Source organism: Equus przewalskii, chromosome 5, assembly GCF_037783145.1.
Source record: "Equus przewalskii isolate Varuska chromosome 5, EquPr2, whole genome shotgun sequence".
Classification (NCBI taxonomy): domain Eukaryota; kingdom Metazoa; phylum Chordata; class Mammalia; order Perissodactyla; family Equidae; genus Equus; species Equus przewalskii.
The window spans coordinates 29,990,380-30,003,211 of NC_091835.1; the positions used below are offsets into that span (position 1 = coordinate 29,990,380).

General features: G+C 40.4%; 1 protein-coding gene across 7 annotated transcripts in view; it reads right to left on the reverse strand.

Moving 5' to 3' along the window:
* Positions 1-511: 511 nt before the first annotated feature.
* ADIPOR2 (adiponectin receptor 2) overlaps positions 512-12,832 on the reverse strand; it is a 125,938-nt gene continuing 113,617 nt past the window's right edge. For all 7 annotated transcript variants that reach the window (XM_070620356.1, XM_070620360.1, XM_070620359.1 and 4 more), the window contains exons 4-8: positions 11,336-11,507; positions 8,293-8,479; positions 7,627-7,814; positions 5,201-5,394; positions 512-3,405 (exon numbers count right to left, since the gene is read on the reverse strand). In XM_070620356.1, coding sequence (XP_070476457.1) covers positions 3,277-3,405; positions 5,201-5,394; positions 7,627-7,814; positions 8,293-8,479; positions 11,336-11,507 — 870 coding nt within the window. In that variant the 3' untranslated portion in view covers positions 512-3,276. The remainder of the gene's footprint in view (positions 3,406-5,200; positions 5,395-7,626; positions 7,815-8,292; positions 8,480-11,335; positions 11,508-12,832) is intronic.

Genomic DNA, 12,832 nt, shown 5'->3' on the forward strand with positions numbered 1-12,832 from the left:
GGGACTCTTCTCCTTCCTTAAATCACATACAAGGGTTAACAAACCCCAAAACCTTTAAGTCAATATAATGAGGTAATTTAATCTGAATTTTCTTCTTAGAGTGCTGGCAAGAGTCCGATTTTGCCCTTCTAAGCTTGTTTCCTCATCCATGAAATGAGAGTGAAATAATACTGATCAGTTCATAGCGTGGTGGTTATGATTATATGAGATATCAAGAGTCCTTTAAACACACCCCTTTGCATATGGTGTTCATTATATTATTTTTATTATTTTTACACACCTTAATAGTAAATTAGGAACCGCCTTTTGGAGTTAGCTCTCCTCTCCATTCTAACCCTGGTCCCAGTTATGATGAAAGCATAAGGAAGGTGGGGAAGAGTGAATTGGGCATAAGCACTCTGATTTGTGCCTTCAGATTGGGAAGTTTTTGAGAATTTCTTAAGCTTCAAGTAAGAAGTGCCAAAAGCTATTGGGAGGTAAACTGAGACAGTAAAAAAATACACAACAAAAGTTCATATTCCATTTGGTTCTTTTTATTAGAAGTTGAGAATACAGCAAGTAGGGAAATTTCATGGTGAATGGAACCGTCACACAGATGCCTTTCTGGAACCCCAAGCTTGTATGATCCCCAAAAATGTGCTTTGTGGCTTCAGCAATTTATAAAGGGAAAGGGGGAAATACTGAAAAAGGCCACTATTTAATGGTGAAAGAATGAAGCTGTGGAGGTCCTAACCACCTAACCAGCCTGGGGCCAAAAAAGGAAATTAAAAATCTGCACAGAGCAAGCAAGCCTCTGAGTGCTGAGAGTAAGGCGTTCAGGCGCCAGCCTGGTGAGAGTTCTCAGCGAGCACTGTCAGACCAAGTGCACAGTGAGGCTGTTGGTAGTGAGCTGCACATAGACAACACACACAAATGGGCACACGCACACAGGCACGCGCACACACACACACTCTAAAAAGGAAGATTTTTACTGGATTATACATCATTGCTATTTTCCTTTTTCCTAAGGGTTTGTGCTATGTTGAACCAGATTCAGCTCCTCCTTTGGGTGTGGGGTGGTGACTGGGCCCAGAGACTGCCACTTCTGTTGGTAGTGTTACAGGGCTGCATCTTATACCCTGTGTCCCAAAGTGCATGACCAAAGAGCAAGTCTGGCTTCTGATATGTGCTGTTGTTTCCAAGAAACTAAGTGAGCATCCTTTCAGATGGCCACTGTCCAGCTGACTGTGTTTTCTCAAAGGGAGTAATACTGTTCTTTATTCTGTCAGGCACTACAGTAGTTCACCCACTGAGTCTTTTGCTGGGTCCACCTAGCACCCGGGGCAGTGACCTCATCCAGAACCAAAATCCTCTTAAGTTCTTTCCAAGTTCTACGACAGATTCTTTCTTCCTGGTTCCCAGCTTTCGCTGAGACTGGAAGGGGAGAGAAGGGAGAAAAATAACCAAGAAAACTCTATACCGAATAAATAGGAGACCCGTCCCATATTCTCAAACACCCACTTGAGAAAGTCAGTTCCCAAGCTTAGGGCCTTGATGTTTAGTTCTAATATTCCCAATCCCCAGGATGTAATTTAATCACCTGAAGTCTTAGATGACAGTAAGTAGCCTAAGAATCCACTGCTATTTTGCTGATTCACCTATGAGCCAAGCTCGGAATTCTATAAACCAGATCCCCTCACCACTCTCCCTGACACCATAAACGGGCACACCTCTGCGACATAAGCAATCTTTTTTTTCACTTCTAGCAGGTCTTTAAAGATAGAGCTTTAAGGATTCTACCAGACTCCCTGGCAATAACATACAATTTCCTTTTAAAACTTCCCACTACGCTATCCCTAAAAACTGGGGTTCAAGGAATGCTGACAACTCCATGGTGGGTACTGGACCCTGCTTTACAAGATTTCTCCTGGCTTTCTCGTCCAATGAGAGCTGAGGTGTTGGTCACACCTAGACTTACCAAGACAGTGTACCAGAGGTGAAACTCATCTTTCCTAATCCAAAGGAAGTGTTCTCCTAACCTATGAAATGAGCTCAGGAGACCCCTGGACAAGTCAGGATCTCTTCTGCGGCTGGCTCCATGTGAAGAGCTGTGATGCCAGGGAAAGATCAATCTTTATTCCCAGGAGGAAGAAGGGTACATAGGGCAGTGATTCTAACAGAGGGAAAGTTCCAGAGCTCCATATGAAGGATATGGAGAACTCTCACATTCCTACAATCAGATAAAAATCATAACAAACTTGTGAACAGGATGCCAGGAAGTACTCAGATCAGCACGTGTGCTAACATTTCCAGAGCTCCTCCTACTGTCTCCACCACCCCTTTGCAACATAACTGACTTTCCCAAGTCGGTGGCTCTGCTCCTTCGAAAGGTTCACTATCAGAGCAGGAAACAAGTGAGTCTCTCAAATGACCCCTTACCTAGAGCCTTTATCTAACATATCCTGGTAGCCGTTCAGGTGCTGCTTCCACTGGGAAAACACACGCCACTTCCTTCAACCTGAGGATCCCAAAGGCTCTCGGGCATGAGAGTGGCCATGTGATCACTGGGCGGGGGCTGTACTCTCTGCCCCACCAGGGTCCAAGGAATGTCAGCCTTTAGAAGGCACCTTGGTGCACCAAGGCATTATACATTCTGGGGCTATCACCTGATCCTCCTATAGTCACTTTGTGCAAAATTGAAACAGTGTGTGGTACTTGCATGTTTCATTCTATACAAAAATTCTCCCTCCCTCCCCTACCCCTATATTTTAAACATTTATATAAATTCTTATTTAAACAGTAAATTAGAAATCTTATTTACATTAATTTCTTTGTTCTCCCAAAAGAGCATCTAAAATCACACTCCCACCTCTTAATAGGATATAAATGTTCACCTAAATTGGTTTGTATTATTGTTTTAAGGAGAGAGAAAGGGAGAAGAACAAACTGCCTGTAAACTGTTTCCCCATCTTCTACAAAGAAATATGATACGGATCAGAAGCCAGTTTGCCAAGGGTCTTACAGAGTTCTCAACTGGTAGATCCCAAGAATAAGTCAGGGTTTGGGCCATTTCTCCTTTTCTCCAAATTGATGCACTCCATCCTTTGAGGTATGATTTATTTTTGTTTTTCTCTTCTCAGTTGTGTACCACGTGGAGCCCCTGGGGCGTCACAAAGCCCATGAGGCTGTCAAAGTTTTGGGGCTCCTCTGGCACTGACATCAATGGCCAGTAAGGGAGGCCGGCAGGCGCTGCCGGCCCTGGTTCAGGGTCACACAGTCCCTGGCTACGAGTAGGTATCACAGTGCATCCTCTTCACTGCAGCCTCCGCCAATCATGAAACGGAACTCCTGGAGGTTTGAGACACCATGGAAGTGAACGAAAGCGCCAGCAACCACAAAGATGTGAAACAGCTGATGAGAGTGAAACTGGAGGCAAAGAAAAAGGGAGAGGGGTAGAGAAAGCCATACATTATTAAAAGAACACTAAAGATTCTTAAGATCATTTATGCTGAGCAGAGGCAGGGAATGGATGTGACAGAGTTCAAATTTGAGGCGTCCACAGATCTGGGAACATCTATTAGGCATATCACATTCTGCTGAATGGAAGGTTGGCTGCCCCCAAAGAAATCAAGGTGCTGCCAGTAAGTTCTTAACCTGGAAATGTGCTAGAGTATCTGGTGAACCCAGGGGCAAATGACATACACAGACTCTCTTGCCGACAGACCACAAAAGCCCCACGGATTCCCTGATGCCTAGCAGTGGCCATGGTTAGACATAGGGCTGCCTTTCCTCATTGCTGATGGTCGTTTTTGATGTGGACTAAAGCACTAAAGCTATGGTCATTTAAATGTTGCTCTCTGTTAGAAACACTGAAGGGATTTCCAGGATTGGGTGGAAGGTTAAAACATGGGGGCTAGAGTTTCCTTCAGCTCTAAGACTCTGGAATTACATGAACAACATACTCTATCAAAAGACTAGGAAAGCAGGGCTTTTTTCACTTCCTTCTCAAGTCAGAAGCTGGTCTACAGGCATGTGTTATTATTTCTGATTTAATCTGTTCTGTTGATTGCTAGTTCGTATCTTAAAAGGGGTTATCAATTGCTCAGTGCACCAAACATCATTTTCAAAAATTACACTTTTCTCTCATTATAGTTTCAAAATGAACAAGTACAGTGGCAAAACAGCATTTATCAAGGGAAAGACACTGTTTTAGAAATGTAAACAAGGAGGATCCGAAAATCATGTCCCAAAAGACGTTTCCTAGGAAACCAAAGGGGATTCATTCTCCCAAAAAGGGGGGAAAGGTAAAAAGCTCTCCACATCAATGTCAAAATTATGATGAGGCAATCTCAGAAAGACAAATTAGTCAATCTGAAGCTCAAAAGATTGCCTAAATTTGCAATATCTTCATGTTACAGATAGCTAAACTAAACTTTAAAGGGACTACATAATCAGCTTAGTCTACAATAATCAGCAACAGGCTAAGGAACAGAATTGTAAAGGTCACACTTCACTTCAAACCACCCTCCAACGGTGTACTATTAAAAATGTTTCAGGCCATCTTCAGTTATCAAATTTTCATCTACTGGTCTCCTTATATTTTCTTTTCCCCTTCTCTTACCATTAATCACAATCCAGTTATCTCTACGTCCTCGTCCAACCATAAGTACTCAATTTCTCATTACAAATCACTGAATTTTGGTATCAAAAAGGACTCTGGTAAAAATCTGGTCTATTACCCTAATTTCATAAACGAGGAAACCAAGACAAAGCATGACTAGATGCCTTGCCTGTACAGTGCAGCATACAGGAGCACAGACTCTTGATATCAGCCAAGCTTGATGCAAATTCCACTCCTACTACTTAACAGCCAGGCACGTTAGACAAGTTACCTAATCTCTCTAAGCCTCATTTCCTAATCTGTAAAATGAAACCTTAATAACAGGTGTTACACCTCCTAGGGCCAATGCATTAAATGAGGTAATCTGTGTGAAGTGTTCACTCAGTACTGCACCGGGCACCTAGTAAGCGCTCAATAAATACTAGTTATTATTGTGCTGATTGTCCAGAGAAACAGAACTAATGAAGGAGAGTTAGGACTAGAGTACAGCTCTCTCAATTTTGAGTCTAAAACTTTTTCAATTATTTCACTTCCCAGTCTGCCAGTAACCCTCTAACAGGCATATATGTATCCACATTAACTACTCCTGATCATACTTACCCAGATGTCACACTTGCCAGGAAAGAAGCGCTCAGGGATGCGGGCAGCATACAGGGCAGCTCCCGTGATATAGAGGCTGGCCATCAGCATCAACCAGCCGATCTGTCCTATGGTAGCAGCCTTCAGGAATCCCTCCGAGATGACATAGTGCAAAGTAGGAATGATTCCACTCAGGCCTAGGCCCAAAAACACTCCTATGAATCACAAGAAAAGATTAAGTAAAAATGCATGAGAAGTAAGGAAGAATTCACCATTACAGCACAGTACTGGTAATTCTGTAAACTGAATCATTAAAATAGGATGAAACATTAGCTTCTTGTTTGAAAGGAAAAAGAAGGTTCTTCAAACTCTGGGATACTGCTACACAAGAAAGCACAGCTATGTTCTAAAAGATGGAGCTATTTATAATCACAAGGATTCTCCTGCTGAGAGAGGCTTAGCTTAACAAGTCAGTAGTCCTCGAAGGACTTAGAATTATGTTGCTAAGCGTTTTAGGAATAGGCAGCCTTAGGAGTTTGTTTAAACGTCCCTACATGCTGCCTCAATATACAGATTACGATACAGAGTAATTTTACATATTTTATCTTCCCTCTGAAGCAACAGACATTCCTAGGGTGGGAGTGGGGTGGAATGAGAGAGAGACAAGCTTCCAAAAGTACCAATCAGGTACAGAAGTCTATCAGAATCACGACACCACAACCCTACTGCCTTCAGAATCATCTACAGCAGTGGTTTTCAAACTTCTGGATATCACCTAGGTTATAAGATCAATGAAGTGAGTCTGGATCAGCATTTTTTTTTTTAATGAACTAGAGTAAAATAAAAAATACCAGACTGTGTCACAAGTGGAGGGTTAAGAACTAGTTTGTAAAAGTTTTCTAATTTATATATATGTGAATTTATGCGTATATACATGTGTTTAGGGTTGTAAGAGAAAATGTCATGATCAAAAAAGTTTGGAGGTAACTGATCTAAAACCACTTTGAAATCTGTTGTCAACCAAAGCACCACAGGAACTTAGCACAGCAGCCAGTAACTGCTCCTGCATTTTGACACAAAGAGTTAAGAATGACCTTTGCAAAACAAACTGTCATTTGGTAAGCTTTCTCAAAAGACAAGGAACCTATTATTTGCTTTGGACATTACCAAATAAGCTCCTGGTATGCAACAATATATCTATGCCAGTATGCATACTCATAAATAAAATGGGCATTTACAAGAGGAAGGGAGAACGGCAATGTTCATCTCACAAAAGAAAGGAATCAAGCAGACCTAAATAAAAACTATTGCCTACCTCTACTCCTCACTAAAGAAACATCATCACGATCCTGTGCTTTCACTTATTCTTTTCCGCTACATGCTAAGCAAAGGCTGCTAATGGTCTTGCTTATCATTGTCTAAGGCAAAGGCTCGGGAACTTGGTTCTTCTGATGTGTATAAATAGCAGGATGTTCAGCTCTACTCAGCAAAGATGTTCTTATCTCACGCGCTCAGGCAGGCTTAACACCACAGTTCAATACACTACTGAAAGTCAACCCTGACCACTGCTCATGTGGCTCATATAAACACTTAAAAAGGGAAGAGGGTAGTGTTATAATAGTGGTCATTAACATGAAGTTAATTCTAACCTCTAATCTTTTAGGTAACCGCAGTGAACCATGGCTTAGATTTTAATACTAAATGGCTTTTTTTAAAACAAGGTTGAAAGGAAAAATATTCCTTTTAATACTTCTTGTTCATTCTCAGTAGGCACTGCGTTTGTTGCTGGGGAGAGAAAATTGAAGACACAGCCCTGGCCACAAGGAGTTGCCAGTCCTGTGGGAGACAAAACATGTCTCTGTTAACACCATACTCCTACAGGAAGGCTCAACCTAGGCCCCCAGAGGCTTTTGGCTTTTCACAGGCTCTCCAGTTAAACAGGCATTATCCTAACAATAAAGAGCCTCTCTATCTATATCAGAAGAGATGTATGGTGCCCACTATAGTAGAACACAACCAGTATGAAGTCTTATTCACCTAAGCAGATTACACATTTTAAAATAAAAATACAAAACAAAAAATGACAACACAAAAACCAATCACTACAAAAAGTACACGCCAAGCTGAGAGAGTAAGAAGAATCTTGTTCATTTTACAAAGTTTACAGAGCCACTGCCTTACGGACAGGGTATGACCATAAACTCAAGTAAACTACACTGCCCAAAATACTCATCAGCTCATACAGCTCACCACTGCCCCTCCACTCTAACAGTTTAAGATAACTAATGAACAACAGTACATTAAAAGCCCCTCAAGAATAGGAACTGTGATTTACTCATCTTTGCATCACAAGTACATAGCATAATGCTTGGCAAATGGCAGACCTTTAATAATAAATGACTGGTAAATAAGTGAATGTCCAGCGGAAAACATCCACGTACTCTTACCTGCTCTTACTCCTCGATACTGAGGGGTGGCAAACATGTCCCACTGAGAGACTATAATGGCTGCGATGCCCAGCACACAGATGACAATCAAGTAGATGAAGCAAGGTTGTGGGTTACAGTAGAAAGAATAATAAAGCCAAGGAACGAAACTTCCCATAATCAGAAGAGCAATACCAGAGTAATCCAGCCTAAGATAGGGAAAAAAAATCCATTTAATCTTAATAATTATTGCCCACTATAGGTTCTAATTAATCCCCCATGACATGAGGTAGCAATAACAGCTAAGAGGCAAACTGGGATGCTTGCTTTAATTTTTAAAGAAAGTTCCCATCAGATGGTATCAAGAATTCTGCCAACTCTGCTGGATGTTTTTCCCTAACCCACTGACTCTTAAATCACTGATCAAAATATGGTCTTTAAACGGGGCCGGCCCCGTGGGTGAGTGGTTAAGTTTGTCACTCTGCTTCGGAGGCCCAGGGTTTCACCAGTTTGGATCCTGGGCGCGGACATGGCACCACTCACCAAGCCATGCTGAGGCGGTGTCCCACATGCCACAACTAGAGAGAGCCACAACTAAAAGTACACAACTATGTTCCGGGGGGCTTTGGGGAGAAAAAGGAAAAATAAAATCTTAAAAAAAAAAAAATGGTCTTTAACGATACTTACTTAGAGAAGATTCGGGAGACCCCTTCTGAGTGGCAGTAGACTGTGTGGAAGAGCCATGAAAAAGAAAGGCAGAGAATGGCCCCCAAGAAGAATAATCCAAAGACCACCTTCTCTTGCAGAGGGGCCACAAAAGAGATGTTCGGGCGAAACATATAGAAGATCCCGAGGCACAGGAAGAACACACAACCTAAGAAGAGAGCACAGGGGAGAGAAGAGATCATGCTTCTGAAGAAACAGTGTTATACGTTATGTTTTCAATCCTTCACAATGAGAATGATGTTTGAATTGAAAGTTCCATGAGAAAAATTTGCCAAATAACCAAAGCTTACCCAAAATTCTCATCTACTGCAAACATTGCTGGTATCATATAGTCCTTAGCTTCATAAACTGATATACAGAATAACTTATTTATCCAAGAGTATAATCCAAAAAGAAACCAGGCAATGCTGCTACTCCTTAGAAGACTAAATCAGTCCACTTCTACCTCTACATCTAGTAAGAAATTTCCTTTATAAAGTTTTTGGCACATTATGTTGAAGCCCAGCTTTCAAAGGTCCCATTCTGCATTTGCTTTTGCAATGAGTTCCAATACCTCCAAACTGTGCCAACAAGTACAGCTTTCCTCCACCGACAGCTGTCAAGGAACATTATGCTTCTCTGGTCCTCACCAGTTGGCCCAAAACTTCAAGAATTAAGGACAGTAAAATGCCTATTCAGGCTATTTCATAACTGGTTTTTAAACTGTTCTTCACAGTAAGATAACATATTTTTATTTGCTTATAGAAGGGCCACTTAACAGAAGGAAGGCACAGAAATTAAGAAGTTAGACATCTGCTAAGTGATTCTGTTTGATCCATTTAATAAAACATTTACCCTGAATTGGAAGTCAGCAATGAACTTGATTTGATTCTCTATTCTACTCTCACTATACTAGCAGGCAGGAACTTGGGGGCACAGTGGAAACCAAAGTAAGAAATACAAGCCAAATGGGTAAGGCCAGAAACTATTCAGTGTATTCAAAAGGTTGTGTAACCATCACCACTATTTAATCCAGAATATTTTCATCACCTCCAAAAGAAGCCCTACACCTATTACAGACACCTTCCATTCTCCACTATCCCCTAGCCCTCAACAACCACTAATCTACTTTCTGTCTCTATGGATTTTACCATTCTGGGCACTCCATGTACAGTAGTCCCCCCTTATCCATGGGCGATAAGTTCCAAGACCCCAGTGGATGACTGAAATCATGGATAGTACGAACTCTATGTATACTGTGTTTTTTCCTATACATACATACCTATGATAAAGTTTAATTTATCAATTAGCCACAGTAAGAGATTAACAACAACTAAAAATTAAATAGAACAATTATTAACAAGTATACTTTAATAAAAGTTACGTGAATGTGGTCTCCCTCTATCCTTCTTCCTGTGATGATGTGAGATGATAAAATGCCTACATGGTAAGAAGAAATGAGGTGAATGATGCAGGCATTGCGATATTAGGCTACTGGCTGACCTTCTGACAATAGTCAGAAGGAGTATCATCTGCTTCCAGACCATGCTTGACAGCACGTAACGGAAACCACAGAAACTTAAACCATGAATAAGGGGGAGAGACTACTGTATATGGATCATACAATAATATGTGGCCTTTTGTGTCTGGCTTCTTCCACTTAGCATAATATTTTCAAGGCTCACCATGCTGTAGCATGTATCAATACTTCAACCCTTTTTATGGCCAAATAATATTTCACTGTATGGATATACCATATTTTATTTATCCATTCATCAGTTAATAGATATCTGAGTTGTTTCTACTTTTTACCTACTATGAATAATGTTGCTGAACACATTCATATACATGTTTTTGTGTGAACATGTTCTCAAGTCTCTTGAGTATATATATCTAAGGAGCAGAACTGCAGATAAATCTAACTTTCTGAGGAATTGTCAAGCTGTTTTTCATAGGGGTACCATTTTACATTCCTACCAACAATGTGCGAGAGTTCTAATTTTTCCACATCCTTGCCGAGACTTGTTATTTTCTTGATTATTGCCATTCTAGTGAGTGTGAAGTGGTATCTCATTGCATTTCCCAAAATGACTAATGATGAGCATCTTTTCATGTGTTTATTGGCCATTTATAGATCTTCTTTAGGGAAATGTCTGTTCAGATACTTTTCCCATTTTTTAAATTGGGTTGTCTTTTTACTGCCTATTTCTAAGAGTTCTTTACTAGCCTCTTATCAGATATAGGATTTGGAAATATTTTCTACCATTCTGTGAGTTATCTTTTCACTTTCTTGATAATGTCCTTTGACATACAGAACTTTTTAATTTTGGTGAAACCCAATTTAGCTACTTTTTCATTGGTTGGTTGTGCTTTAAGGGTTAATTCTAAGAAACTGTCATGTAATCCAAAGTCACAAAGATTTACATCTATGTTTTCTCCCAATGGTTTTATAGTTTTAGTTCTTATGTTTAGGCTTTGATCCATTTTGAGTTAATTTTTGTATATGGTGTGAGGTAGGGGTCCAACTTCAGTTTTTTACATGTAGTTAGTTTTCCCCAATATCATTTGTTGAGAAAACTATTCTTCCCCTCAGTGTATTCTTTCTTTAATATACAATCGTGATGGAAAATTATATTATAGATCGCATTCTACTTCAAGCTAAATCAAAATTTAATTGTAGATATTCTAAGTAATGACTGAAAAACCAGCTTACTCCTACTAAATAACAACCATCCTCTCAGTACTCATTTAAATATTATACCACATTTTATATGGCATCTTTTCTTTAGCCTAGTTCAAGGACACTGAAAATCTAGTAGAGAAAAATATGACTTAGCTGTAATAGAATCATTGTGCAAGCTAGGATAATCACAGAGTAAACCAGTGCGAAATTGCATCATTAGAAATCAAGAGAACAAAATATCAAATCCCAAATACATTTTTTAAGTTCTGCCCTTACTCTCAAATACATGAAAAAAGGGAATAAAGTGAATCACCAATTCATTACACCATTGATATTACACACCTAAGAGATGGGTCCAGATGTTGCCTGTCTCTGTGTGTATTCTGAAAATGCTCTTAAAACAGGCCCGGAAAGAAGGCATAGGGGGCCGGTGTCCATGTAAAAGGAAGTCGTTATCCTTGAGCCAGTCTGGTAGTACATCATGAGGGATTACTCGCCATCGACCTTCCCAAACCTGGAAGAAGAAGAATGTCAATTTACCAAGACTGGCCTCATACAACTCTCTTACCACAGTGTCTTACAATGATAAAAATAACTTATTTTTAGAAAGAAAAATACATTCAAAATGTATAATGTCCTATATTCTAAGTTTTTTTTAAATGGGGACATTTCTCAGGAAAAGGAAAGAGTAAATGAACTTAAAGAACATGCCCTAAAAGAGTGGTTTCAAGCTTTGTTTTAGTCTGGCTAAAGGTAGGATGAGCGGTCCAAAGTCCCACCCATACAGATTCCCCTCCTTCATCCTCCACAACAGACTTTCTCTCTGAAAAGCCCTGTGATATTAAATATGATCATTTTTATACTTAATATTCCTGTTGGTGTAAAAAGCATACAGAATCACACTTTAACGCCTTCTGCTAAAATCTCTCCCTCTCCCTTCTCTTCTTACTACAGCAAATATGACGAAGTAGAAAAGAAAGAGCATAGGAGTCAGAAATCTTGGATCTCTACCATTAACTAGTTGAATAAGCTTTAATTAGTCACAAAACTGCCAAGCCTCAGTTTTCTCACTCATAAAATGAGGATAACAGTGCTTTGACTGTTTCATAAGGAAGCTATGAGAATCAAATGAAATGACCCAAAGCACTTCATAAGTAAGTCAGCAAATCCTAGCACCCACCCTGACCATCCCCAGAGGCTATTATCTGTCTGAGAGTTAATGACTAATCCACCCTCCTCATGCTGGAGAGATGGCAAAGCAGCTCAGCCTTAACTGCCTTCCCAGTCCCTTCATCCTCCCTTTCTCCCCTTTTTCTTCCCTTCCCCATCAGACCCTAAAAGAAAAGGGAGCAGGAGTTTGGTATTTCCTCCTTAAAAAGTCTGTCAACCTCTGCACTCTGTTCTTTTACGCCTCTCAACCCAGAGAGCTCACATCACAGGATCACTTAATCCTAAACTAACTTGCTTCTGCTAGCTAGAAAGATGTAAGGAAAAATGCCAGGAACATGGTCTACCTACAGGCTTCAGCTTCAGACAACGATCCCACCCCTACCCCTCTGGGATCTTGTGACAAACAACAAGGCTTGGCTCTCTGTCTACTATGCAGAAAGACTGTCACTTATTTGCCAGTTACTATGCCCATTCCTTTTGCTCCACAACACTTTCCTGTTTTCTGCTCTCCTTAATCCTTCCTTATTGACATTTGTAAAACAACTGATCCTCTGTGTAACTCCAAAGGAAGTGGGGACTAACAATTTAAGAGCAGAAGTGGCCCTCTTAATACTCTATTAAAACTAACTCACTCTCTACCCTGCCCCCTTCCTCTCACAACCTTTCAAC